This window comes from Mustela lutreola, chromosome 16 (genome assembly GCF_030435805.1).
Source record: "Mustela lutreola isolate mMusLut2 chromosome 16, mMusLut2.pri, whole genome shotgun sequence".
Classification (NCBI taxonomy): domain Eukaryota; kingdom Metazoa; phylum Chordata; class Mammalia; order Carnivora; family Mustelidae; genus Mustela; species Mustela lutreola.
The window spans coordinates 59,743,521-59,771,394 of NC_081305.1; the positions used below are offsets into that span (position 1 = coordinate 59,743,521).

Consider the following 27,874-nt stretch of genomic DNA (forward strand, 5'->3'; position numbering starts at 1 on the left):
CCCAGGCGCCCCACCCTACTCACTTTTCTAAAGCAAATCTGGAGGTGCCATCTTTGAAAGATCAAGGAGAGCCTGATTGGCACCTGTGCCAAGAAATGAATGATGAGCATTAAGACCAGCTATTCAAAGATCAGAGGGAAAAGCATTTTCAGGCAAAGAGAATAGTGAGGGGAAAGGCCTGAGGTGGTAAAGAGATTACAGTGTTTGAGGGGAAGTAGAGCTAGACTGTGGAGTGGATAGAGGAGAGTGAAGTCAGAGACAAGTAGGAGAAGATCACGTGTACAGCCCCTCAGCCATGATAGAGTTCGGATTTTTTCTAAGTGTAATGGGAGCTCACTGGAGAGCTGGAATCAGAGTCAATTCCAGGAAGACCGGAACCCTGCAACAGCTTCCGATACCGTCAGCGTGGTCTAAGCTCTTAACTTCAGCTGTAAGAGCCCTTCCCTTCTCTTAATTCTGTGTTTCAGACATACCTGGCTGCTATCACTTTCTTAAATCCTGCACTACTTTTTGCCTGTAGGCTTCTACCTTTGCTGTTCCCTCTGCCAGAAAAACTCCTATTCTAATTGGCTTCTATTCATCCTTGGCTTAAAGTTCACTACCTCTTGGAAGCCTTTCCATGCTGGGGCAGGCATCTCCTTTGGCTCCCACAGTTTCCTATACTCCACTCATCCCAAGTCTGACTACTCTGGGTTGTGGGTCTGACTTGTGGCTCTCCTTCCTTTGGGGTGCCATGAAGGTAGAAGCCAGGTGTGTCTTGTCTACAGCGGAAACCACAGTGCCCACCAGCACAAGGATTGGCACACAAGAGAGCAGTAAATATTTACGCTGGGGGTGGGGGGAGGGCTTGTGAGGGTTAGTAAGTGTCTTGGCCCTTGAGCCCCCTCTCCGGGTGCAAACTGATGCCAATTAAAAGGCCACCCGCTCAGCGCTAGCCGCGATCCCTCAGCGCATGCGCCTTGTTCAGAAGCGCCCCCCATATGCTAATCACGGCGTTCTGGAGTACGGCCTCTGCGGGGAATATGCAAATAATCCCGTCAGCGCCGTAGGGCTCCTATTGTCCCTCACTAAGATTATGCAAATAAGCAAGCCTCAGGCACAGGATCCAGGCCTAGCTGGTGCTCCCAACCCCTAGCTCATCCCATTTTCTAGAAGGCGCTTTCTCGCTCGCTCACGCACGCGCAAGCCTTGCAGTTTCTTGTTCCGTTTTGCCGCGGACTGTACCAAGTAAACCCGGACAGCGAGGGGCAAACCCCGCAACCCCCTGCGCGGGCCTCGTCGATGGCCCGACTCCGAGAGCCCCTCTTCCCACTGTGCGACGGGAATGGTTCATCTCGCCGCGCAAGCGCCCTAGGCTCTCCACGCCGCTTTGCACTCCCTCCTACCCGACTTGCAGCGCAGGCGCAGAGCCCAGGCGTGCAGCCGCCGCCGCCGAGCCAGAGCGGGGGCAGCTAGCGCCGGTGAGTGTCCGGGATAGGGGTGCGCGGGGCATGCTGGGAAGCGGGCGCTACGGCACCGCTGCATGATGGGAGTGACGGCTCCCGTCACCGGGGCCAGCAGGCAGCCGTCTTGGCCCGTGGTCGCCGGAGGGCGAGACCTAGGCTCCCTTTTCTCCCCCAACGCGACTCGGTGCAGTCCTGGGGCATCCTGGGGAAACGGGACGCTCCGCCCTAAGGCATTGTGGGAGGCGGTCCGCTAGTCGTTATGGGCCTAGTGCATTCTGGGAAGCATTATCCTAACTCCTTGTGGGGGAACCAGTCCCTTTTGTCACACACCTTCCGCTGAGCATCCTGGAAGCTCGGAATGCTTCGATGCAGAACACCTTGGAAGGTGGTTGTTATAGGCCCGACGCATCCTGGGACAGATTGCCGCAGGGCATGGTGGGGACCAGTCCTTATTGTCTGGCATAAGGTTTTGCTCTGGCCTCCTTGCCTTAGCATTGTAGGAACCAGTACCTGTTATGTTCACGCAGGGCATCTTGGGAGTTGGTTGCTGTAGGTTCAGGATTTGGTGGGGCCTAGGCAATGTTTTCCTTGTGGTAGTGAGGGAGCCTCATTTATGTCCTTTTAAATTGTGGAAGCCAGTATGGCCCGTTGTGGGAATGGGATTTGTGCACCAAAGAATGTCTCCACTTGACATCTGGAATGGGATTTGTGCACCAAAGAGTGTCTCCACTTGACTATGGAAGGTCCTTGTGTGATGTGAGTTTGGGGGAAGGTAGGCTGGACTGGTGAGCGATGTCTCCTGGTAATCTCGTGGGAAGTCCTGATTGTCTCTAGTGTGTGGTTGCCAGGTAACATATGGAACGTCCAGTTAAATTTGAGTTTCAGATAAATAACCTTTTAGAAATATTTATCCCAAACATTGCATGGAACCTATGTATATTAAATAATTTTCTGTTGATCTGAAATTAAAGTTTAACCAGGCATGAACTGTTTACATTTACTAAATCTGGCAAACTTATCCTGGCATAAAGTAGACATCCCAAATTAAATGGGACCCTACAAGTAATAGGGTATTATGACAACTCTCCTCTAACAATTATGAATCTCCTTGTTCTTAAAGCCCAGATCCAGGTGTCTTTTTTTTTTCAGACCCATGTGTCTTTAGAAAGCTCCCCTGCCATTGCTACCAGCTCCCCCATCCCTCTACCCTCATGCCCCAGCCTCCTCTAGGCTTCACTTTTTTTTTTAGTCCCTAGAATTAAATTTGACTTGAGGCTTTGAAGGGATTGCATGTTTTCCACCATTGTGTACCCCAGTACAAATCTTGGCATAAAGAGGTGTAGCTGCCACCCCTTTGACTAACTTGCTCTTCCTGGCTGTTTACTGCCAAGGAGTGCAATTGGAGACAAAAGAATTGCTGTGTGTGTGTGTGTGTGTGTGTGTGTGTGTGTAGGGAGGTATCGGTGAAGAGAGAGAAGAAAGAGAAGACTTCTTGGCAGAGGTGGAGATGGTATTTGGGCTCGAAGAAGTACAGAGGTTCTTGTGTTTGAGGTGGACTTTAGAGAGCAAGTAGGGGTTCTCCAGACAGACAAGGGGAGAGGAGGACATTCCAGACAGCAGTAGTAGGATTTGCTAAGACCCACAGATGTGAAAAGTACTGGTGAGCACTGGGAGAGGTAAGAAGTCCGGAATGGCTGGGGTTAATAGAAAGGATTATGGGTGGGAGCATTAATAGCCATTGTGGATGGAGTACCTGCCACATACCAGCAGCTTATATTGAAGGAGCCCATTGAATCTTCAGAAAGTTTTTTCAGTCTAGAGTTCATTTTATTAGAGGTAGGGTAACACCAAATCCTAGTTCACCCACCAACTAGTTGTTGTGACCTTGAACTACTTGTTAATTCTCTCTGTGCCTCGGTTTCCTCTTGGACCAAGGAGGTGATAATCTCTCAACATAGTTATAAGGACTACATAGGTTAAGCCCTGGGAGCCCTTTTGTACTGAGAAGGAAACAGGCTGGAAAAGTTAAGTCCTTTGCTTGAAGCTACATAGCTAGAATATATCAGATTTGGGGTTTAGACTGAGACACTACCTTGCCAAGGATAGGAGTAGGGCTGACACAAACTAGTGCTGTCATACCACTCATTTAAATATGGAAGTCCTTCTAGACTGACTGATAAATCACCACTATATCAAGGAATCCCCTCCCCCCAGCTGCTGCTTTGGACCCTCCCCTAGTGTCAGAGTTTCTCACAAACCAGCAGCTAAAGGGTGAATTCCTGGCATAGGACCATGTTCCACCATGTTCCACTCAGTTCTGATTGGTGCCCATGCTGATACCTGCTGCTAAATATTGGGATATTACCCTTCCCCATGCCACTAAGAGCTTTGTTGCCCAGATGGGGAAATTAAGATCTATAGAAGAGCTGGGGTGACCTTTTCCTTTCCCTCAGCACAGAGCACACAGCTGGGCCTGGGGAGGCAGATGCTATGTAAAAATTTATTTAAGTCACCACAGGCCTTTTGTTGCCCCGTGCAGCATCCCACTCTACCTGCCGACATCCTGCATTGGAGAACTTGTGACCCCGGTGTGACTGTGAAGAGCTGGCTGGGGAGGGACGCTGCCTAGCTGCTGCTCTGCTCCTGTCTCCTGTTCCCTCCCCTGGCCATGACAGAGACCCGTGAGCCAGCTGAGACTGGGGGCTATGCCAGCTTGGAAGAAGACGATGAGGACCTCTCTCCAGGTGAGGCACCCTTAGAGATAGTGGTATTGCCTCGAGTATCATCCTGGCTTGGAATTGGGGCTTCATTGAGAAATCTAGAGCGGGGCTGTCTCCTTGTCTTCCTAGGTGTTCCATTCTGGCTGGGACTGTGCACCCTGCTGGTGGAATCCTTCTGGCTGAGACTTCTGGGGGCTGTAGATTGACTAGGATTGCTCTCCTTATTGAGGGTTCTAGATCGGCTGTGGTCTCTCTCTTCACTGGGGGTTTGAGATCGGCTGTGCTCTCTCTCCTCGCTAGAAGTTTGAGATAGGCTATGACCTCTCTTGCTGGAGGTTCTAGATAGGTTGTGAGCTCTCTCCTCTCGGGGGGTTCCAGATTGTCTCTGATTTCTTTCTTTTCTGAATGTTCTGGATTGGTTGTGCTCTCTCTCTTTTCTGAAGGTTCTGCATTGACTATGACCTCTCTGTTTTCTAGGGGTTCTGGGTCGGCTGCAATCTCTCTCTTTTCTGGGGATTCTGGTTAGGCTATGATCTCTTTCCTGGCTGGAGGTTCTAGATAGGCTGTGATCTGTTTCTTTGCTGGAGGTTCCAGATCGGCTGTGCTCTCTCTCCTCGCTGGGGGTTCTGGATCGCCTGCCACCTCTCTCCATGCTAGGGGTTCTAGATCGTCTGCCACCTTTCTCCTTGCTAGGGCTTCTAGATAGTCTCTGATCTCTCTCCTTACTGGGGCTTCTAGATCGCCTGTGGTCTCTCTCCTTGCTGGGCGTTCTAGATCGCCTGTGGTCTCTCTCCTTGCTGGGACTAATACATTGTCCTTGACCTCTCTCCTTGCTGGGTGTTCTAGATCGTCCATGATCTCTCTCCTTGCTGGGACTTCTACATTGTCCTTGACCTCTCTCCTTGCTGGGTGTTCTAGATCGTCCGTGATCTCTCTCCTTGCTGGGGCTTCTACATTGTCCTTGACCTCTCTCCTTGCTGGGTGTTCTAGATCGTCTGTGATCTCTCTCCTTGCTGGGGCTTCTACATTGTCTGTGACCTCTCTCCTTGCTGGGTGTTCTAGATCGTCTGTGATCTCTCTCCTTGCTGGGGCTTCTACATTGTCTGTGACCTCTTTCCTTGCTGGGTGTTCTAGATCGTCTGTGATCTCTCTCCTTGCTGGGGCTTCTACATTGTCTGTGACCTCTCTCCTTGCTGGGCGTTCTAGATCGCCTGTGGTCTTTCTCCTTGCTGGGACTTCTACATTGTCCTCGACCTCTCTCCTTGCTGGGTGTTCTAGATTGTCTGTGATCTCTCTCCTTGCTGGGGCTTCTACATTGTCTGCGACCTCTCTCCTTGCTGGGCGTTCTAGATCGCCTGTGGTCTTTCTCCTTGCTGGGACTTCTACATTGTCCTCGACCTCTCTCCTTGCTGGGTGTTCTAGATCGTCTGTGATCTCTCTCCTTGCTGGGGCTTCTACATTGTCTGTGACCTCTCTCCTTGCTGGGTGTTCTAGATCGTCTGTGATCTCTCTCTTTGCTGGGGCTTCTACATTGTCTGTGACCTCTTTCCTTGCTGGGTGTTCTAGATCGTCTGTGATCTCTCTCCTTGCTGGGGCTTCTACATTGTCTGTGACCTCTCTCCTTGCTGGGTGTTCTAGATCGTCTGTGATCTCTCTCCTTGCTGGGGTTTCTGTATTGTCTGTGACCTCGCTTATTGCTGGGGTTTCTAGACTGGCTGTGACTTCTTTCCCTTCTGGGGGTTCCAGATTGGTTATAATATGTTCCGTTACTATGGGTTCTGGATTGGCTCTGTCTTCTCATCTGACTGGGAGTTCCTTTCCGGGTACGACTTCTTGCCCTACTGTGATTTCTCTTGGAACTGTGACTTCTCATCCTACTGTGGGCTCTCTTCTGACTTCGACTTCTTGCTCTTCTGGGCATTCTAGACCAGCTCTGACTTTGGGTCCTACTGGGGGTACTGGACCAGCTGTGGCTTTGGGCCCTGCTAGGGGTACTAGACTGGCTATGACTCCGGGTCCTGCTGGGTACACTATCCTGGTTGTAACTCTTGACCTTGCTGGATACTTCATTTGGGCTGTAACTCCATTCCCTACTAGGGGTGATCATCTCACTATAACTTCTCACCCTCCTTGATGATGATGGAGACTGGCTATAACCTTTCTCCTTGAAGGGAGTTCTAGTGGGGCTGTAACTCTTTGCCCTACTTGGGGTTATAGCCAGCCCAGAACTCTTCCCCATGCCTGAGGCTCCTGGTGGGCTGTAACTCTTCTCTCTGCTCATATTTTTAGGCTGGCTCTTACTTTTTTCCCAGTTGTTGTTTCTAGGCCGGCTGGAACTCTTGCCCCCACTCTGTTTTTTCTGGGAAGTAGGAGTTCTCACCCTGTTGGGCACACCTGGTGTGGCACCATGAGTTCTCATCCTGCTCATAGTACTGGCCCTGCTGGGTGACCTCTTGGAGCTGTGGCCTCCCCTTCTTCCAGGAGTTCGGCCCCGGCTGTGAGTGCCCCTCCTTTGGTGGCGTCTTACCCCACTGGCCTTGCTGACTTTGCTGCCCCTGGTGTCAGTGCTGGCCTTGCTGGGCGTTCTTGCCCTGCTGTGGACTCGGGGCTTGCTGCCGGGCTGTTTAGAAGGGGCTGTCTTTGTACTTGCCCACTTGGTAGACTTGGAACTGCTTGGGCTTGTGACCGAGTTGGGGGCCGTTGATGGCTTAGTGGACACCGAGGAGCTATTGGGCATTGCCGATTTGGTGGGCTTCAAGGAGGCAGGAGGCTTGGAAGGTACTTTGGACATTGAGGGTTCAGTTGATGCTGAAGACATGCCGGGCTTTGAAGATCTTGTAGGTGGAGAAGGCATGGTAGGTGCAAAAGGGCTGTGGTCCTTAAAATCACAGTGGACATGAAAGACCTGGTTGCCATGGACAATGACCTGATTGCCTTTCCCAGGCCAACCGCGTGAAGTCATAGTGGGCTTTGAAGGCCCTAGACAGCTGGTGGTATGAAGTCAGGTGGGAGGAGAGAGGGGGTGGGGGAGGGTGGGGGGGTGGGGCGGTGAGGGTGTGGGAGGGGGGTGGGGTCCTCCCAAGGCCAGAGGGGTTTCCTCTGTGTTGCAGCCATTCAGCAAATGTCCGCTGAGACTGACTGGGTACTTAGCACTGCTGGGACGTGGAGATAGGTCAGGCCCCGGGCCTGCCTTCCAGGAGTCCCCTGTCTCCAGGTCACTACGCAGGTGGTCAGAATGTGTTGGGGTTTGGGTGGAGGGGGTTTGGGGGGGCGGGGCAGGGGTAGAGGGTTCCCAGGTGAGAGAGATACACTAACCGCCTGAGGAGTCAGGGAGAACCTCACAGAGGAGGTGATGTGTGAGCTGGGACCTGAAAGAGGAGAAGGAGTTTGCTAGTAGGGAAGAAAAGGTCACCAGCTGGGGGGAAGAGCAGAAGCAAAGGCCTGAAGGGAGGAGGGAGATCAGGGCCTCGGGGGCACCCGTGTGCACTCGGCCCAGATGTCCTGGGCTGGGCAGTGTTGTGGACCCCAAGATGAGTCAGACCTGCCCTCAAGGGGGTCCTAGTCTGACAGGGAAGATGTACTGGGGCCCAGATGGCTGCAGCCTTTAGGACAGTCACCAGGGGAGAGGCTGGGCTAGCGGGAGTCACCGTCATAGCGGCCAGAGCTTGTCCTGGGGCCTGAAGGATGAGTAGGAGCTCGCCAGGTGGACAGAGTGGGGGCAGCCTTCCAGGTGGGGGGAGCAGCCCACACCAAGGCCTCAGGAAACATATGTTAAATGGTAGAGAGACAGCAGGACAGAGGCAGGAACAGTAGAGAGAGCCAACACTTAGCACCTACTCTTATGCCCTGGCGGTGCTGGGGAGCCAGCAGTGAGTCAGAGCAGGTCTGGTGGGAAGAGGTTGGGGACACAGAAGTTCACGGCCCTGTGGGCTCAGGGTGAGGACAACCAGCGGGGAAAAGACAGTGAGTGGCTGCCTAGAGTGAGGAGATCTGGGACAACCTCACCAAGGAGAGAGGCTTCCTACTGGGTCCTAAAGAATGATAGGGAAAACCAGGGTGAGACATTCCCAGCAGAGAGAACTGGTGTGAAAGCCTGTGAAAAGGTTTGCTAAATTGAATGGCAGGCACAAAGAAGGTGTTCTAGATGCTAGAGGCACAGCAACGAACCCGAGTCCCTGCTTTGGGGACAGGCAATAACCACAAGTCGATGTTGGGTACAGGAAATTGAGGAGAAAAACAGAGTCAGGAGCATAGGGAGTGCTGAGGAAGGGTTGCCAATCAGATGGAGTGGTGAGGGTGTCCCCGAGAAGGTGACCCTTGAGCAGAGACTTGGCAACGGGAGAGAGCAAGCCTTATCCATCTGTGAAAATGGTCGCAAAGACCCTGTGACAGGTGCATGAGGAGCCCAGTGTTGTTGGCTGAGTTGTCACAGGACCCCTCTGGGTTGCTGGAGGAAATTGAAGAAGAGGGGCCAGGATGGACACAGGACAAGGCTGTGGCAATCCTAAGGGGATGCTTTTGACAGGCGCCTGCAGTATTTCCCACACCGCTGCCACCGTAGGGGGGCCTCCCTCCTCCCTGACCAGTGCTCTGTGTGCACCCCTCCATAATGACTGCTAAGGACACCCTTACCTGTCATTGACTGCAGATTGTTTTCGTTTCTTTACCCAACACTTGTCCTGAACATGTCCTGCATGCCCATGAAATCACAGTAATATATTTGTACTTAACAAGTATTTTAGTAGGGCGCCTGGGTGGCTCAGTCGGTTAAGCATCTGCCTTCAGCCCAGGTCATGATCCCCAGGGTCCTGGGATCAAGCCCCAAATCTGGGGGCTCTGCTCAGCAGGGAGCCGGCTTCCCCGTTTCTCTCTGCGTGCCTCTCTGCCTACTTGTGATTTCTCTGTCAAATAAATAAATAAATAAATCTTTAAAAAAAATAAATAAAATTTTATTTTATTTGAGAGAAAAAGAGAGCAAGAGAGAAAGAGACAGAGACGGGGAGTGCAGAAGCCGGGGGAGGGACAGAGGGAGGAGCAGACACCACTGAGCAGGGAGCCCGATGCAGGACTTGATCCCAGGGCCCTGGGATCATGACCTGAGCCGAAGGCAGATGCCCAAACATCTGAGCCACCCAGGTGCCCTAGATTTATTTATGTGAGAGAGAGCATGTATGCGCGCACACTGGCGGGGGAGGGCGGAAGGAAAAGGAGACAGACTATCTCAAGCGGACTCCTGAGTGCAGACCCCGGTGGTGCAGGGCTCAATCCCATGACCCTGAGATCAAGACCTGAGCCGAGATCAAGAGCCTGACACTTAACTGATAGAGCCACCCAGGCGCCCCAAGAACAGGGCTCTTAAAATAGCAAGGAACACTGTTATTGTTACTGTTTTTATTACTGCTACTTCGTCCTTATTAAACTCCTAAGATGCAGTTCTTGCAGGACATCTGATTGCTTAGACACTGAGCAACTACCGAGTCCCAGGCCGTGTTCCATGTGACTGGGATTCACTTGTTGGGAAGAGCAGGGCTGTGTGCAGGCTCCCCGCTCCAGGCTGCAGCCAGTCGGAATGAGGCTCAGGGCAGGGGCAGGGCCCACGTCCTCAGATGCCTCTGTGTCTCCCCTCTGTTCGTCCCCCTACAGGCCCTGAACATTCCTCTGACTCTGAATATACTCTCTCAGAGCCGGACTCCGAAGAGGAAGAAGATGAGGAGGAGGAGGAGGAGGAGGCCACTGATGATCCTGAATATGACCCCGGCTACAAGGTGAAGCAGCGCCTGGGGGGCGGCCGGGGGGGCCCATCCCGCCGGGCCCCCCGTGCAGCCCAGCCCCCAGGCCCCCCAGCCCAGCCCTGCCAGCTCTGTGGCCGCTCACCCCTGGGGGAGGCCCCACCGGGCACCCCGCCTTGCCGGCTCTGCTGCCCTGCTACAGCCCCCCAGGAAGCTCCAGCCCCTGAAGGCAGGGCCCTTGGGGAGGAAGAGGAGGAGCCGCCTCGGGCTGGGGAGGGCCGACCAGCTGGGAGGGGGGAGGAGGAGGAGGAGGAGGACGAGGAGGAGGAGGAGGAGGGCACCTACCACTGCACAGAGTGTGAGGACTCCTTCGACAACCTCGGGGAGCTGCATGGGCACTTCATGCTGCATGCCCGGGGCGAGGTGTAGGCAGGGACCCTCCCAGGGAGCTTGGCAAGAGGGGGGGTGGGAGGAGGGGGTTGAGGAAACAGGGGTGATCACAGCGGTCATGGGGGACAGGGGTACCGCCGGTCTGTGTCGTCTTAGTGGTAGATGTGTGAAGGCCAGAATAAAAGCCAAATTCTGTGTGTGTCGGTCCAGCGTGTTTGGTGTGCGTGTGTGTATGTGGACACTCGAGTGTGTGAGGCCCGGGCCTGGGCGTTTATCTCCCTCCACCACGATGCTCCTTCCTGGGGGAGCCTTAACCTCATCGTCACCAAGACTTTGAACGTTTCCTGAGTGCTTGTGTCCTGTGTGGTTTCCACGTATTTACGCATAGACCCCATGATATGCAAGCTCAACGCCACAGAGGTTTCAGCGCCCACATCAGAGTCCAGGGTGGGTGTTTCAGGTTGGGCAACCCTTCTCCGTGCAGTGATTCCAGGACCCAGGCCATCCCTTAGCCAACTGAGTGGCCATCGCCTGGGTCCTACTGGTGGAAGAGAAAGGCGAGGTACATGCGATGTCTTACCAGCCCCAGCCCCAAGGGGGCACATACTGCTCCCATTGACGCCCTTTTGCTGAGAAATGAGTCACACGGCCACAACTTCACGCAGGGGACTCTGGGAAAGGCGGTCTAGCCAATGCCCAGGAAGCAGAGAACGGTTCGTGGAGGATGATGGAGGACAGCCAATGTTCTCTGCCCCTGCCTAAGAACCTTCACAAAGAGGACGTTAATTATAATCAGAGCTGTGCTTCCCGGGTGCCAAGTGCCAGTCCAAGAGCTTTATATATATTGACTCATGGAAGTTGTGTATCTAGGAACTTACAAAAATAGAACCTTAATTATAATTACAGCTGCCATTTCCCCAGCACTTACAGAGTGCTGCATTTTATTTGCATGAGATCATCAGGTCCTTAGAATAACTCTGTGAGGTAGGGACCGTGATCCATTAATTCAGTTAGGAATCATCTTCCGAATCCCTGCTCCATGCTGCACATTGGGAATATACCGGTGAATGACAAAACCCTTGTCCCTGTGGAGTTTGCAGGGGGGTAGGTAGGACAGACAGGAAACAAGCAAGATGGAGCGTATGCTGGATGGGGGTAGATGCTGTGGAGAAGAATAAAGCAGAGGAGAGAGAACAGTGCTGGAAGGGGGTTGCCATTTTCAGTAGCGTAGCCCTCCCTGAGGAGGGGACAGGGACCTAAGCGGAGACGGAGGGGAGGGAGCTGGAGCTGCGCACTTGGAGGGGAAGAGGGGACATGCGGTCCAGGCGGGAGGAGGCAGGAGCCTGCCCGGTGTCAGAGAGCCGTGTCAGAGAGCGCAGAGCTGGAGGGATGAGGGCAGAGAGGAGCAGAGGGCCAGCTTGTTAGAGCTTTGTTGGAACTTGGCTCTTGCTTGGAGATGGGAAGTACTAATTCATAATAGTTTGGCACCAAAGCTCCTTTGAAAATAGAAGCCTAATTATAATGATAGCTACCATTTACTGAGCATTTACTGTGTGCCAAGCCCTGTTCTAAGGCGCTTTACGTGTGTTAACTCATAGAAGCTTGGCAACTAAGAACCTTCAAGAATAGAACCTGAATTACCGTAATGACCATCATTAAATCAGCGCTCACGGTGGACCAGGCCCTGGGCTAAAGCGCTTAATATGGACAATCGCGTCGGATCCTTATGAGGTAGGGGCTGTTATTTATTTATTCATTCATTCAACAGTGATATATTGAGCACCTGCGAGATACCAGCACTTTTCTGGGAGCTGAGAGTAGAGTAGTGCGCATGAAGAACAAGAATCCCTGCCTTTGTGGAAACTCCTCTTATAACGGAGAAGACATACTTAGATCGTAGAGTAAAATCTAGAAAATGTAGAGGGCATTAGAAGTGCTATGGAGGAAAATGGGGTAGGGGGGGCTGTGTGTGTGTGTGTGTGTCCTGTCTGCAGGGGCTGTGAGTGCAAAGGCCCTGAGGTGGGGCCCTACTTGGGATATTTATGGAACAACACTTAGGGCATGAGGCTGTTGCTGACGAAGGCAGGGGAAGACTGGTGGGAAGGCAAAAAGTCAGGGAGAGGCAGAGGGCCAGGCCTTGCAGGCCATTCTACCAATTTGGGCTGTGTCTCCATGTCTGAGTCATTGTCATAACCCTTAGAGGCATAGGGCCTCTCATCACAACCATTTTATAGCAGTTCTGGCCCAGGGAGGTAGACTTAACTTGCTACAGGTTGGTCACACAGCCAGTAAGACACAGAGCCCAGGTTTGACTCCAGACGATGGGGTACGGAGTGTGCGTCCTTCACTGTTAAGCCACATCCAGAAATGGTAGCCTGGCTGTCCACAGCCACCATCTGACTGGCAGGAGTATGTTTGGGCTCCACAGAGTTAAGGAGGTTTTTTAATAATGGTGGCTACCAACATTTAAAAATGGGTGGATTTCACATCAAAATGGAGGTTGGGGGTTTCTTTTGAAAATTGTGAGGTTTAGATTGCTGAACCCACAATCCCATGGGCTAGGAGCTTGCTGGAGCTGGGGAAGGGCGACCTCCTGCTAATGGGGCATTCCTGCCCGTGTGCCCACTCCACACCATCTGGCAACTGGACCCTTCAGACCCTGCTTGCTTCCCTGATGACGGTACCTGCTTGGCCACAGAGGACACTTACATTTTGATGCCTGCTACAGGATCTTATACCAAAGCATCTGTCAAAACCCACACTTTCCATCGGAGAAGCTCAGAATCCGAGAACCTGACATTTATCCACTCTTCAAGTTGAGACTTTTCCTAACCATTATAGCTTAACATCAATGACTCTCAGAATCATCAAAGCAGGAATTCACAGCTCATTAAAACACCACAGATGGATTTTATTTCCTGGAGCAGCATGCTTAAGCGCTCTTCTGCCCTAAGACGGGACTTTCTAAGCATGGAGGTAGAGGACCATCCATTCATCAGCAAAAATCCTGAGGATATGAGAGACTGGGAATCCAGAAACCTAGTCTGCTCCCAGTGGGGTCATTTGGTTCTTTGGGGCCGAGGCAGGATAGGGACATCAAGCTAGGAATTCCAAAGGGAGGACTTAACACAGGGGAGTGGTTACACAGCCATTAGAAGTCTGAGAGCACAAATGTGGAGAAGTGAGGCAACTGAGCAGCTCAGTTCATGTCTGCACAAAGCTCCCACCTCTAGGACTGGGGTCCAGGGCCCGACAGGAGCTTGGGGGACAGACCCGTGTGCAGAGGTTTAAACCGCAAGAGGTTTAGCACAGTACCTGTGCCCAGTATAGAAAGGCACTGGAGCCTGAGCTGCTGCAGGAGGCAGCCCAAAGCAAGGTGAGTCTCTTTTCCCTCCTACCTTCCTTATGCCCATCCCTCTCGTGGGCAGAACTTCAGGAAGCTGGCTCTGGAGGGATTCCAGGAAACCTAACTGTGGAAAACCAAGCATCACAGCATCATAGGGAAGGCAGCAGGCTGAGACACTAGGTAAACCGTGAGCCCAGCTGAGCAATTTTTGAGCCTCTGAGATCAATGCTGTCTGTCCTAGGTGCTGGGGAAGCGAGGAAGACACAACACTTGCCCTCAAGAGTGTGGATTCCAGAGTAAGGACACAGATAAAGACAAATAAAAAGCATGATAATCCCTGGTATTGAAGAGTGCTAGGAAGAAATTAAGTCAGGATTAAGGGTTGCTGGTGCTACTTTAGCCAAGCAGGTCAAGGAGGACCTCTCTGAGGTAGCTCATGTGGAATCCCAAATACGTAGGGACAGTGTTAAAAAGTTCTGGGTAGGAGCACTCAAGGCAGAGGGAACAGCAAGTGCAAAGGCCCTACGGCAGAAGCCAGCCTGGCCTGTATGGCTGGAGTACAGTGAAGATAGAGCAGGGAGGGAGTTGAGATTGCTTATTAGCAGGTGGGAGCTCCATCACTGTTGGGTTTTCCGGGCCTGGGTAAAATCTTTGGATGTTATTTGTAGGATGCCATTGGAGGACTTTAAATGAAGAGTGATGTGCACTGACTTACGTACACAAAGTGGTCTATAGTGGACTGGAGAGGGGGCAGCAGTGGTGGCAGGTCCAGGGACAGGGTGGGGGGAGCAGTTAGGAGAGCAGCTGTGGGGAGGGCTGGTCAGACTTGGGGAGTTCAGAAACCAGTCCGATGGTAGTGGTGTAGGTGGGGGCTGTAGGAGTCACGCTGACCCTTTTCAAGTTTTTGAGACTCCGATGCATTATCCAAGTGACTTTCTCATGGGGAGAAGTCTGGGGCTTGAGCTGTAGATAAAGATTTGGAAGTCACCAGTGATGCTATTTAAAGTCTTGGGAATCTATGACATCTGGAGAGTGGAGAGAACAGGAAGAACACGGGCCCACTGCTGTCTATCTCAGGGGAGCATGTGTGATTTGAGCCTTAGGTTTGGGTTGGAGGGAACTGCTGTGGGGGAGGTGTAAAACATCTGGGTTGGAAACTTCTGAGCTCTTGCCAGGTGCAGAGGAAATATTTGGCTTTGGTGAAGTCGATATTTTAGGAAAAAATCCTGGCCAACTGACTCCAGACCAATTTCCCCATAAGTCACACCAACAGAGATCCAGGCTAGCTAGCCCTGCCCAAATCCTACATAAGGACACACATGTCTGCACAGCCCCCTTCTAGAGGTAGTGTTTCCCAGGGTGGGAGTACTGGCTGCCAGGCTCGGAGGAGGTTGTTTGTGTGTCAGTTAGACAAGAGGTCGGCAAACTTTTACTGTAAGGGGCCAGATGGTCCTTTCCTATTTTAGGCTTGGTGGGCCATACGGTCTCTGCTGCGACTACTCAGATCTGCAGTTCTGTGCTGCAGACAGGCTTTAAATGATGCTGCAAGTGACAGAGACCCAAAATAAGGGTGATTTAAACACGACAGAGGCTTATTTCTCTCTTACGTGGTAGTACACAAGCGGATAGTCTAGGGCTGATGTGATGACTTTGCCCCCTGAAGTCATCGTGGTTCTAGAGACCCATGGTCAAGGGACCCAGGCTTTTGCTGTCTTGCAGCTGTGCCAGCCCATATCTTGCTCACATGGTCCAAGGTGGTCGGATACCATGTCCACACTCCAGGCAGGAAGTTAGAGGAAAAGGCATGTCTCTTTCTGAAGCTTGAGAACTCTACCCAGAATTTAGCCAGAACTTGGTTACAGGGCAACACCTAGCTGCAAGGGACCCTGGGAGATAGAGAGTTTGTAGCTGCCATGTACCTAGATAAAAACTGGGAGACCGCTGTCTGTCTCTATCGTATCTGTCTCAGCCATGGGTTTTAAAAGCGTCCATTGGTTCAGACAGAGTCTGTGATTTTTATATTCAGGGTGTCAACCTTTGTTTCTAAGTGGGGGCAGGGCAGGTAATCCAAAGTCCTGACCACACTCAGCACTGGCCCAGTGGGACTCGGCCTAGGGTTAGGCTTTTCAAGAGCTGAAAATAGGATTTTAATGGGAGCTCTTCCAATGCTGGCCAAATACAACAGGAAACAGAAGGTATCTCTGTTTGATTTCAAATCAGATTCCCAGCAGGGTCAGGCCAGCTCTGACCTGAGCTTCCCCCTCCCTGTGCCCTTTTGTTTTATTTATTTTGAAGAGAGAGAGAGAGCATGCACATGAAGAAGGGGCAGAGGGAGACTGAGAATCTGAAGCAGGCTCCATGCTCAGTGCAGAACCTGTAACTGAGCTGGAATCAAGAGTCCGACTCTTAACCAACTGAGCCATGCAGGCATCCCCTCCCTGTACCCTTCTTACATTTTTTGGGAATTCCTACTCAAAAGCCAGAGTCCCTTGTTTAGACATTTTAATATAGATCTCTTTTTGTTAGATACTCTTTGTTGTTTTATTCATGTCATCTCACCTACTCATATAGAAAATATTTCATGACCAGAATGGTCCATAAAATTATTTAAGTGAGCAACAGATTACTGGTGGGGGGGGGGGGTCGGAGCCCCAATCCCTCCAATACCATGGCTCCTCCATGAGTGGGAAAGACTGACGGGGTGGGAGAAGACAAGGACTTGATTGCAACCCCCACATGACTTAGAGTACAGCCCCCAACTTTGCTATCCCCTCCCCAAAGGCCCAAGTCACTCCACGTCTGGGACCCTTCTAATGACATTATAGCCCTGCAACACCTCACCTTCCCTGCTCACATATTCCGCCCCCCCCCCCCCCATCCAGGCACACATCCAAGGGAATTTGCTCCTATAGCTCACGCCATCCATCTGGGAAGAATTAAAGGTGATTACACTATCTGCAGCTAGTTGTGGTTTCAAACTATTTAATTGGGAATGAGGGAGATACAAATAACACTTTTCCTTTTGGCTTCTTTTTTTTTTCTTTCTTTTTTTTAAACAAAAGATTTCGTTAATTCCACTATATCCCTGAAGGCCTTTGCATCCTCCAAAGACTGAAGCTGTAGATGAGCATCTTCTGGTTCCTACGCATCAGGAGTCCTTGGCCTGTCCAGAGAGGGAAAGCAATCTTTCCAAGGCCCCCATCCTGTATCAGAGGTGGGTTCTAGCAGCCAATGAACCCCCCCGCACTGTCCTAGGGAGGGCTTAGCCCTCACTCAGAGCTCTCCCCGAGCATGCCGGATATAGTGTTGATGCAGCCCAGCTTCCTGGGCAAAGTCCTGACCACACTCAGTGCAGGCAAAAGGGCCAGGAGGGGTGCGGATCTCATGCGCCTGGCGGTGCCGCCTCAGAGAAGCAGCCTGCCCAAAGGTCTTGCCACAGTCAGGGCAGGGGAATGTAGGCTGGGCCATGGTGGGCGCCACTGGCGTGGAGGGCCTTGCGGCTGGACCGTGGCTACGCTGATGGGCGATCAGGGCCTTGGAGGAGGGGAAGGAACGGGCGCAGGTGAAGCAGATGAAGAGGGCCCCCTGCAGCTTCTGGGCCACGAAATCCGCTGGGTGCTCCCGCTTCATGTGACGCTCCTGGAACTTGGAATCGGCGAAGGTGATGAGGCAGCGGGTGCACTGCGGGGCCCCCAGGTGGCCTGAGGGACGTGGGGAGAGGTCGGGGGGAAGCCAGCAAAAGTCACCAGGACCTCTCCCAAGCCCCAGAGTCATGCCAACAATTCACACTCAGGGCTTACTACGGGCCAGACTATGCCAGGGCTGGACAGTGGCACAGGCAAACTATTACAGGACCTGTTTTATGGGTGAACAGGCTGAGGCTCAGAAAGGCTGGGCAACTTGCCTACAGTCATGAGGCCGGGAAATGAAATGGAGTCGGGACTAGAACCCAGGGAACCTGCTTTTCCAGCAGAGCCACGTGATTAGAGCACAGCCTCTGGAGCCAGACTGCCCGGCACTGAATCCCAGACCTCCCACTTCCTAGGCGAGTACGACAGTGTCCTCGTCTGGAAAGTGGGGTCATAACCGTCATCAGTATGGTTATAACTGACCAGCACGGTTATAACTACCTCACTGGGTTGTTGGAAGGAGTGAATAAACTAATTCATAGAAAGTGCTTAGAACAGTGCTACACAGTGGTTTGCGATTATTTGTACTGAGAGAAAAGCAGCTTGACAGCCGGGGGCTGGCCTGGTGCTCCCAGCTAGGCCTTGGTGGTCTCTTGTTGAACATAAGCAGCTTCACACAACCTTGTCAGACAAGGCCATGGTGTGACTGAGATGAACCATGTCAAGACCATGCCAGAATAACGTCTGAACACAGACAAAACACGAACGTTGTCCAAGCCACAAAAAAGACCAAAACCGCGCCCCCATCTTGGCTCCTAGGAGTGGCTGCTGCTGCTCCATTAATTCGCAGCTTGAGCCTATGTACGCCCCCTCCTAGATAAGATTTCACCAACCTATCTTTGGTCCCTGCTTATTGGCAGCATCTAATCCCAAGCAAAACCCTTCCCCGAACCTTCCGCAAACCACCTAAGATAAATCCTTTCTAACACTCAGATGCCCCCACAGCACCACAGATGCGCATGCGCGATTCCTCAAAGAGCAATGAACCCAACTCATTCAACTGTAGGTGTGTTCCCATTGGTCTTTGGCTGGAGGGCCTTGACATTGGTGCTCTCATCCTCACGATAACCTCTGCCTCAGTTCCCTTACCTGATAGCATCTGCTGGATAGCATTACCTGAGGGAATTTCCTAGGGACTGCCAGGAGGACTGAGATAAGGAAGGCTGCACTCCTACAAAGCGCCCACAAGCATCATAAGCATTCAGTAGAGACTGTGGCTATCGTGGTATGTAAAACTGGCTACCTCTGTTAACAGCTGACCTTCCCTTTCCCTGCCACTAATCCCCAGTACAGCCATGTCACCTGAGTAGTGGCACCCTCTTTTGACAGAGTAACTCAAGCCCAAGTCGCACTGAAAGTCTGGGGTAGAGTTGGAACTGGAACCTTAGGGCTCCTCATAGTGCCCAACCTTTCCCATTCACATCTCCCACCCCAAGCCTCTCTGGATGATACTCTGTTCCTGTGAACTGAGGCCCACTCGAACTGACATGGACAGAGCAGGGTGAGTACATCTGAGCAGAGTAAGGGTAAGGGTGGAGAGTGGCAGTTCCTGGTAGGGCAGCTTAGAAGCCATTTATCATAGTCCCTTCCCGCAGGCAAGTCCTTGTAAAGCCTGGGACACTGAAATGCTGTAGATATCCTTAGAGCTAGCGTCAGCTCCAGCACCCCACCCTCTGGCCAGCAGCACTCACAGATGTCGCCTCCTGGACTGCGGGGACTTCTCTCCTTAGACGAATCCTGGGGCTCCATGTTCCCTTCAGGACGCGGGTCCTCCATAGTGACTGGGATCCCTCTGGTCAAGACAGTAGCACGCAGGACAGAATAGTAAATCGAGTGAAGTCGCTCATCTTTTGACAGCATTACAGGGCCCGCTAATCCCGTGACCTCTGACAGGCTCTCCTTGCCCCCATAAGATGCCATCCTCTTGAACTCTAACCCGATGGAGCTGTTCCCTAGGGAAGCTTCGACCCTCCCTAAAGATTCGACTCCCTAGAGAGGTGACACCCCTTAGAGCCTTCTCACCTGATTGAGACCTGTGGTCTCCTACATCAAACTACCTCCCTGAACTCGGGGCACGGAACCCTTGAGCTTTGACACCAGCCTCACCCCCGTCTCCCACGTGTCTTAAGGTCGGTGGTGGTATCCAGACTTTAGCCCGCCTCTTCCCGGGAGGCATCTTTCTCTGACATCCTGTAACCCTCGTTCCACCCAGGGCCCCCGCCTCCCATGTGCGCCTTGAGCCTCCCAGTCCCGCTGCCCCAAGCACTGCCCTCGGTTCCCTCCTCCCGAGGCGGGGAGCCCAGGCCTCCGCTTTTCTCCAGACGACAGAGGGCTGCCTTTCGTTGCGCCTGTCAGTCGCTCGTGATAGCGCCGCCACTCGGAGGGAAGCGGGGTAGGGCCCACCGAGTCTCAAGGTTCCAGTGGCTTGCTTCCACGCCCTTTCGCCTGATGAGCCTCTCGAAGCCCAGGCCCGGGATGCTATCCGGCAGTGATGCAGTCACGCCAACCGGGCCCTCAGAGGAACGGTAGGGGTCCTTCTCTGCCCGGGGGTGCGTTATGATGACGTCTCCTGCCGCCCGTGCCTTACAGACCTCTGCTTCTGGCGCAGCTGTGGCTTGGCGGTCCTGGCGCGCAGGCGCTTTGACTCCCTCATTGTTCCGAGCCCGGCCGCAGCGGGAGCTGAGGAGTGGGACTACGTCGAGGGTTCTGCGCAGGCGCAGTGAAGGGCTGTAGCCCGGAGGTCACGCTTCCAAGACACACCCCCTCCTTAAAAGAGTGACGTCAGGTTAGAGCCCCGGGAACGTGTCCGGACGTCCCCAAATCCCGGCCCTCTAACCTCTCCGGCCTCCGTCCGTCCGACCCGAGGGGCGGGGCTTCTCAGCGGAGGATCTGTCGCCGCCAACTGTGCTCTTCGGTTGTGCCGGCGGTTTGCTCGGTTAGTGATTTGGAAGGGAGGGTTGGGGGATAAAAGCATCCATGTCCCTGGGGAGGAAGGGGCTGGAGGCCAGATTTCTGAGATTTTGAAACAGAGAAAAATGTATCCAGAAAGAGGACGGCCAAAGCGCGCGAATCCCTGGGGAATAGGTAGGGCGTGGGTGCCGGACTTTTCCCTGGGAATGACATCCAAGAAGGGAAGGGGATGGGGTGAAGGGCTGAAGTCTTTGACCAGAACTGGATGACTAGGAAAGAAAAAGGCTCAGCGCTCCCTGACCCGGGTGTGCCCCACCCCCTTGCTTTCCAGGTATGCCGCCGCCACGGGGTGATGTGACCGCCTTGTTCCTCGGGCCTCCGGGCTGTGGCAAGTCCGCGCTGATCGCAGCGGTTTGCGACCGGAATGTGGAGACGATAGAGATTCCCGAGGGACGGCCGGACTCGGGGATCCCCAGCCTGCGAGCTGCGGGCCCTGGCCTCTTCCTGGGAGAGCTGAGCTGTCCGCCCGCGGAGCCAGGGCCCTGGGCGGCGGAGGCCAATGTGCTAGTATTGGTGCTGCCCGGCCCCGAGGGGAACGGGGAACCCTTGGCCCCAGCTCTGGGAGAGGCAGCGCGGGCCGCTCTGGCCCGAGGGACCCCGCTGCTGGCTGTACGGAACCTCCGTCCTGGAGATTCGGAAAATGAAGCCCAGGCTCGGGATCGGACAACGGCCCTGCTGAACAGCACAGGGTTGGAGGCCGCAACTCTCTTCGTGCTGCCGGCTGAATGCAGCAGCAGAGATGGCTGCAAGGAATTGGAGCGCCTGCGGGTGGCGCTGCGGAGCCAGGCGGAGGTGCTGCAAAGGTAAGAGAGGAGGGTTGGAGGCCTGATCCTTTGGATTTCGTACGCAGAAAATGTTCTTTGAGATCCGCGAGACCCCCCAGCCCCATGGACAGGATAGCTGCTGGGGACCCTGCTCTCTTGTCCAGGTCCCACCCCTCAGCGCAGTGTTTGAGGTCATCGAGGCTCCACCCCAAGCCCAAGCTCAGTGCCGGACCCTCTCCCCACTTCTAGGCCCCGTCCCTCTCAAGGGTCAGCTATAGGTTCCAACCGGTCCTCCAGCTTCAGCCTCCTGCCAGCGTTCTGAGATCAAAAGCTTTGCCGCAGTGTGGATCGTAGGAGAGGCCAGAGTCTAACGCCCAAATACTGGCTCCCAGCAAAAGTTTGAAGGAGGGCTCACTCAGCGCAAAAGCTTGTGATGCCCGCAAAGATTTTACCCTAAGATTCACACATCTTCTTTGTTCTCCAGCTACACCAGTCATTGTAAATAAGCCACACCTTCGGAAAGCCTTATTATTTCTGAGTTTACTCCCCCACTTCCTTTCTCTAATCCCATCTCATTTCTGTGCCCATTTGCTGGCTACCTCCTGCATTTTTTCCCTGAGCCCCTGGCCACCTATTTCATAGAAGTCAGATGAGGCTCAGTATGCATCTTTTTTCTTCTAGCCACATCTCCTTCCTTGGTAAGCACTGGTAGGTGAGACTTTTCCCCTTCATTGGCCCTAATTCCCCTCCTTACGCCTTGTCTCAGTAAAGAGTGCCCTGGGTGACCTTGCTCCGGTCAGGAGGTGCTTGACCTTCCTTTAGTCCACAATTCAGTTGCAAGTCTGTCTTTACCTGAGCCCGACCTTCTGGGAGTTTTACTTGGCCTTTCTTAACCCTGCAGGTCCCTTGGGAAAGCCCCACCCCTCCAAAGACTGAATCCCAGAGAGTATTTAGCAGGTACCCACTTTTAGGCTTTGTTGGAAACCTGACCTCAACCAACACGCCCCGTCCGATTTTAAGCCCTGGTTTCTGTATGCTATACCAGTAGTCTGGCCCCTCCCTCTCCTGATCCTCCTTCCGTCTGGGATCATTCGGGAAATTGTCTTGATCATCCTAACCTAGTCGTGCCTGTAGCACAACCCTCTAGTGTTTAAACCCTCTTCTGCCCTTTACCCTCCCTTTTCCTGTTCCCTCAGGCTCCTTCCACCGGTTCAGGATGGCTTCGAGGTCCTAGGTGCGGCCGAGCTGGAGGCTGTGCGTGAGGCCTTTGAGACCGGTGGCCTGGAGGCAGCGCTGTCGTGGGTCCGCGCTGGCCTGGAGCGGCTGGGCAGCGCACGGCTGGACCTGGCTGTGGCGGGCAAGACTGATGTCAGCCTTGTGCTGAACATGCTGCTCGGGTTGGATCCCAGTGACCCAGAGGACGAGCCTGTTTTCACGCCCCCGGGGCCCACGCCCTACCCGGCCCCAGAGCGTCCCAACGTGGTGCTCTGGAACGTGCCTCTGGGCTCCGCGGGCACTGCTGCCGCCCCCCATCCGACCCACTACGATGCCCTCATCCTCGTCACCACGGGGGCCCCCACTGAGGAGGACTGGGCTCAGGTTCGGCCCTTCCTGCTGCCAGATGCGCCGCTGGTCTGCGTGCGAACAGATGGTGAGGGCGAGGATCCAGAGTACCTGGAGGAAGAGGAAAAGGCAGAGAAGGCCGGCTCCGAGAGCTTGGAGAACGCAGGCGGAGAAGGGTTGAAGAATGCATACAGTGAGGGAAGGGAGAAACGAGGCACTGGGTTGCAGAAAGGTAGCGGGGAAGAATCCGATAAAGCAGAAGGCGGGGAAGGCTCAGAGAAAGGCAGTGAGAGTTTGACCCATGTTGGCGGCGGCGGGAAGAAATCGGGCAGCGGGGACTCAGAGCGCACGGCCGCACTGAGCCCAGAGGATGAAACGTGGGAGGTGCTGGAGGAGGCACCGCCGCCTGTGTTCCCCCTGCGGCCTGGGGGCCTCCCGGGGCTCTGCGAGTGGCTGCGGCGCGCGCTGCCCCCGGCCCAGGCGGGGGCGCTGCTGCTGGCGCTGCCCCCCGCGTCTCCCCACGGGGCTCGGCTGAAGGCTGCGGCCCTGCGGGCGGGGGCGTGGCGGCCGGCTCTGCTAGCTAGCCTGGCGGCGGCGGCGGCACCGGTCCCAGGGCTCGGCTGGGCTTGCGACGTGGCGCTGCTGCGGGGTCAGCTGGCGGACTGGCGGCGGGCGCTGGGGTTGGAACCCGCGGCACTGGCTCGACGGGAGCGCGCGCTAGGTCTGACTCCCGGGGAGCTGGCAGAGCGGACGCGATTCCCGGGCCCGGTGACCCGCGCTGAGGTGGAGGCGCGGCTGGGCGCATGGGCCGGCGAGGGCACTGCGGGGGGCGCGGCGCTGGGCGCCTTGTCCTTCCTGTGGCCCGCGGGCGGTGCGGCGGCCACCGGCGGCCTGGGTTACCGCGCCGCACACGGCGTCCTGCTGCAGGCCCTCAACGAGATGCAGGCTGATGCAGAGGCCGTGTTGGCACCCCATGGGCCAGCGCAGTGAGGGGTGGGATGAGGGTCGGGGCTTCCGGGGTGCTCAGCGTCCCTGCTGCTTGGCTCCGCCAGGGGCTGAGGACTCCCAAGTCCTGGTTAGAGGGAGGGGGGCGGAATTGGGAGTCCCGAATCTGGCATGGGAATGTCTGGGCCTCGGAGGTAACGGAGCTGGGGGCTGCCACTCAGAATCTTGAGTGCCTGAAGGGGACGAGGGCTCTAGGACTACTGATTGGGCTCTGTGACTTGTAGTCCCCTGAATTCATGGCTCCTGGAGGGGAAAGGAGTCTGGGGGAGAGAACTGATTTCCCTGGGGACCACAGGGCATGGCACCAGAATGTGTCCTGAACCTGAGGGGTTGTATCTTGGTTTCCAGGGGAGTAGAAACTGGATCTGTTTGGTCCTCTAGTCCTGGGAGGGGCCGGGGGGAGAGGTGAAAGCCCTGATTTCTGCTGAGAAGGGTCTCCATCATTCTGGAGATTCCAGTATGAAGGAAGGAGTCTGGGTACCCAAGGGAGTGGGAATCCTTGGAACTGCTGAGCCACTTGGGGATGTAGGAGTTGGGCTTCTCAGAGGCAGTGGGCCTGCATCCAGCCTCCTAGTTCCTCAAGAGGCAGTGGCTTTGAACCTTCATTGGGGTGGACCTTGGTCTCATTTGTGGGTGGTGGGAGGTCTCCATCTACAGGAGCGAGCAGGAGACTGTGCAGAAGAGCTGGAGAACCTTTGGTCCACTTTGGGGAACAGAGAGATGTCTAATACTTGCTGCACCAGGGGCCTGATGACCTCGATTCCTTCCCCAGCTGTTGTGGACAGTCCCACAAAAAAAGAGGGGAGGAGGCAAGAGGTCTGGGCATGGTGGGCCCTGGGGGCAGCCCGAGACCAGGAATGAGACCTTCTGGGTGTGGGAAGGCAGGAACCCATACCCCAGAGATATCTCCCACAAATCCCTGACAGATTTGGACCCTGGCTGTTGCCTCTCTTTGTGTGAGTTTGGGAGGGCTATGACTGCCCCCGTTTTATAGGTGCTGAGTGATTTAGGGGATCTTGGTGAGTCTGTTCCTTTGTCCCTCTGCTTCCTTAGTGGTTTCTCTTTTTGGTCTTGATGTCTTCTGTCATTAAGCCTAATCCTTTCTGGTCTTGGTATTTTATACTCCTGCCTTTTTTGGAAAAGCAGCTGTCGTGCTGCACTTATCCAGACATTTCGGTGTTGGCTACCTCAGGTGTCACCAAGAGGCTCTATCTTCTGGTGTACACACAGTGCTGCAGAGGACAAGAGACCCACAGAACAGCTAGGGAGTATTCCAGACCGTGGGAGTGTGCCATGAGTGAAGCAAAGGTAGAAGCCACAGTGCCTGGAATGTTCTAGACTGCCAACTATAGGTAGAAAAGATGTCACAGGTCACAGAATTCTTCAATGTCAAAAAACAGAAAGGGGGGACCCGAAAGGCAATGAAGTTGAACCTCTTTTATGAGAGATGGGGAGAGCAAAGCCCAGGGAGGACAGGCTCTAGGCCTAACAGCACACAGCAAGGTCCTGTGTAGTCTGGCCCCTGCCTGTTCACATTCCCTATGCCCACCCTGTCCTCCAACCAGCCTGATCTTCCTTCTGATGCCTGGGTGGGCCACCTTGGATCCTACCGCAGGACCTTTGCATTTACTGTTCATTCTGCCTAGAATGCTCTGCCCCCCAGATCTTCCCATGACAGGTTCCTCCTTGTCAAGCAGGTCTAAGCTCACATGTCCCCTCAGAGAGGCTTTCGGTGACCAGTGTAACTGAAGTACCTCACACGTCAACATTATTCATCTCAGCCCGTCAGTGTTTCCCTTGTAGCAATTATTACTGTCAATAATTACCTTATTTATTTATTTACCTATTTAATAGCTATGATCCTGTGACTGGTCTTGTTCTCTGCTGTACCCCAGCACCTAGAAGAGTGCCTGGTACACATGATTAGTAATTATTCAGTATTAGTAAATACCAAATTCATGAGCAGACTGGAACTTAGATTGTCAGCCTCTGGCCACAAGATGGGAAATGAGTGAGGTGGGAGAAACAAGCATCTGATGGGAGAGGAGCCCCTGTCAGAGGTCAGGGGATCTGGGAGGCAAGCAAGGCTTCGCCACTGGCACTCTTGGTGACTTGGACCAGTGCCTTATTTTCCCACCTGTGAAATGAAAGGGCTGGATAAAAACCGTAAACTCTTCCAAGATCCTATTTTCTTTGACAGCAGGAGACAAGGGTGACTCTCTAAGTGGCAGATACCTGCCAGATGGTACCCCCGTGTCCAGCTTGAACCCTTGCCGCTGGCACAGTTTGTCCCCTCAGTTGAGAATGGCTGAGGTGGGAGAAAGCATTTGGCTCAATACTGAACAGCATCACACTGTCCTCGAAGGCCTGTATCTGTAATACCCAGTCCACCATGGTCTGCCTCCCAGTCCAGCTCGCCAGCCGCAGGGAGATGGGAGAGGTGCCCAGTAGTGCTGTCTGACAAACGGAATGGGAGCCACATCTGTAACTGGAAATGTCCCAGCAGCCAAATTACAAAGGTAAAAGGAAACGGTGAAGCTAGTTGCGTCTTCCTTAACCTAGTATATCCGAAATATTAATTCAACCTGTAATCAATCAAGAAGAGAATGAGATATTTTACATTCTCATTCAGATGATAAATGTGTACCTCTCATTCAGATGATAAATGCTCATCAGAAATACCTCTATTTAACTTCCCGAAAATTCGTCAGTGGAGAAAACTGATTCCTCTACCCAAGCTGTCCCAATTATATTGACCAGTTTCCCAATAACTGCGGTGTGTATCAGTTTTTAATTAAAAGTGAATAAAGTTTAAAACTCCATTTCCCAGTTAACACTAACCATGTTCCCAGGGCTCGGTGGCCACCTGTGATGTGTGGCTAGAGCACTGGAGAGCAAAGACCCAGAACGCTTCCATTACCATAGGAAATCCTATTGGTGTCGCTCTAGGGTTAGACAGTCCTGACACTGGGGTAACCTTGGGCAAGTCGCTCAGCAAGTGGCATCTACCTCACAGGGTCATTGTGAGAAGAGTGTATGTATGTACTTATGTACATGCATATTTTCTCTCTCACACACGTGTACACACACATCAGCATCCTGTAGCCCTCCAGAGAAGCCTGCCCTCTGGGCAGCTCAGCCATAAGTCTTGTTGCCTGTGCCGGGTGGTACCCAGACAACTCTGGTCTGGTCACCTCTGTCTCACGCCCATGCCTTTGCTCACAGAGTGCCCTCCTCTCTTTCTCTCACTTTCACACCATCTCCAATTTGGTCTTCCCTGGGACCTCTGTGCCGTGCTTCCCTGCTCCAAATTCCCTTTGCCGTCATGCCAGTGGGACTCGTGCTGGGGATCATATCTGAGAAAGCAAGACCCGATTTTGTTTGCCTCTGTCTGTATTGGGGAGTGCTCATTGTGTTTCTGTTGGTGTGTATCGACACTAGGGTGTTGTAACTAATTTGGGGGTGGGGTGGTTGCCTTTTAAATTATGACTTTTGATGACAGGCATCATGTTGCTAGTGAGGTATCCGACTCTGCGAGCATCCAAGCAGAAAGACTAAGTACGACTCCCTTGAGAACTGATTGCTGGCTGCCGATGTGTCGACATCATACTTCCAGGCTGGAAGACCCTCGAGGGGCAAGAATTCAAGGAAATGAATGCTAAGTCTTAGCCCATTGCCAGAAGCGGAAGTGGAAGAGACAATCTTATCACTGGAGCTGAGTTTCATACATTTCTAGATAATGAAGAGACTTGTATGCACTGGGGTGGGGATCCGGGGAGGGCTAGTTAAGGGTATAGTTGGCCTGTGATGCTGTTTGAGGGAGTGAATAAAAAGGAGTAGAAATCCCACTGTGTCTCTTCTTTGGGGGCTTGAAGGGAAAGGAAGATGCTTGAGATTTTGCTTAGTCTGGGGAAGGAAGGGGCTGGAGGTAGTACTGGGTCTGAAGGAGAAAGAGACCAAGGGTGGGGACTCCTGGGTCCTGGGAGAGGAGAGCTGGATGGTGAGGGTCTGTATGGGAAAGAACCCTTGACCTGGAATTCAGAGACTCCTGAGAGTGTATGTGTGGGGGGGCAGGGGGTAGACACAGGTGGAAAAGTGACACTTAGACCTTGGGGGTTGTGATAGTAAAGCATTCCAGGGCTGGAAGCAGCTTAGCCCATTAATTCCTCTCTCTGTTCTTCGAGAGTCCCGACTGACTCTTGACCTGGCTGCATGATTTGTCCGGCCGCAGGACCAACAAACAGCAAACACCA

General features: G+C 53.6%; 4 protein-coding genes across 8 annotated transcripts; 2 read left to right on the forward strand and 2 right to left on the reverse strand.

The window, feature by feature from the left end:
• Positions 1 to 4,049: 4,049 nt before the first annotated feature.
• Positions 4,050 to 10,483, forward strand: ZNF428 (zinc finger protein 428). The gene is made up of 2 exons (XM_059153774.1): positions 4,050 to 4,189; positions 9,809 to 10,483. The coding sequence occupies exons 1-2, from the start codon at positions 4,114 to 4,116 to the stop codon at positions 10,321 to 10,323; spliced, it is 591 nt and encodes a 196-aa protein (XP_059009757.1). The 5' UTR covers positions 4,050 to 4,113; the 3' UTR covers positions 10,324 to 10,483.
• Positions 4,149 to 7,150, reverse strand: SRRM5 (serine/arginine repetitive matrix 5). The gene has a single exon (XM_059153765.1). It carries the CDS (start codon positions 7,125 to 7,127, stop codon positions 4,149 to 4,151), a length of 2,979 nt encoding a protein of 992 aa, XP_059009748.1. The 5' UTR covers positions 7,128 to 7,150.
• A 6,112-nt stretch (positions 10,484 to 16,595) lies between the features above and the next one.
• Positions 16,596 to 20,050, reverse strand: ZNF576 (zinc finger protein 576). 3 transcript variants are annotated; one of them, XM_059153772.1, is made up of 3 exons: positions 19,911 to 20,050; positions 19,011 to 19,111; positions 16,596 to 17,331 (listed from the first exon to the last, which is right to left on the reverse strand). In XM_059153772.1, the coding sequence occupies exons 1-3, from the start codon at positions 19,970 to 19,972 to the stop codon at positions 16,904 to 16,906; spliced, it is 591 nt and encodes a 196-aa protein (XP_059009755.1). In that variant the 5' UTR covers positions 19,973 to 20,050; the 3' UTR covers positions 16,596 to 16,903. The 3 variants fall into 3 exon arrangements, with proteins under 3 accessions (XP_059009755.1, XP_059009756.1, XP_059009753.1); XM_059153773.1 differs by lacking the exon at positions 19,911 to 20,050 and adding an exon at positions 19,426 to 19,495 and having other exon boundaries at positions 16,596 to 17,275; XM_059153770.1 differs by lacking the exon at positions 19,911 to 20,050 and having other exon boundaries at positions 19,011 to 19,239.
• Positions 19,974 to 25,986, forward strand: IRGQ (immunity related GTPase Q). Of its 3 annotated transcripts, none has more exons than XM_059153768.1 (3): positions 19,974 to 20,104; positions 20,561 to 21,092; positions 22,250 to 25,986. In XM_059153768.1, the coding sequence occupies exons 2-3, from the start codon at positions 20,563 to 20,565 to the stop codon at positions 23,604 to 23,606; spliced, it is 1,887 nt and encodes a 628-aa protein (XP_059009751.1). In that variant the 5' UTR covers positions 19,974 to 20,104; positions 20,561 to 20,562; the 3' UTR covers positions 23,607 to 25,986. The 3 variants fall into 3 exon arrangements, with proteins under 3 accessions (XP_059009751.1, XP_059009750.1, XP_059009749.1); XM_059153767.1 differs by lacking the exon at positions 19,974 to 20,104 and adding an exon at positions 20,115 to 20,254; XM_059153766.1 differs by lacking the exon at positions 19,974 to 20,104 and adding an exon at positions 20,285 to 20,403.
• The last annotated feature ends 1,888 nt before the right edge of the window (positions 25,987 to 27,874 follow it).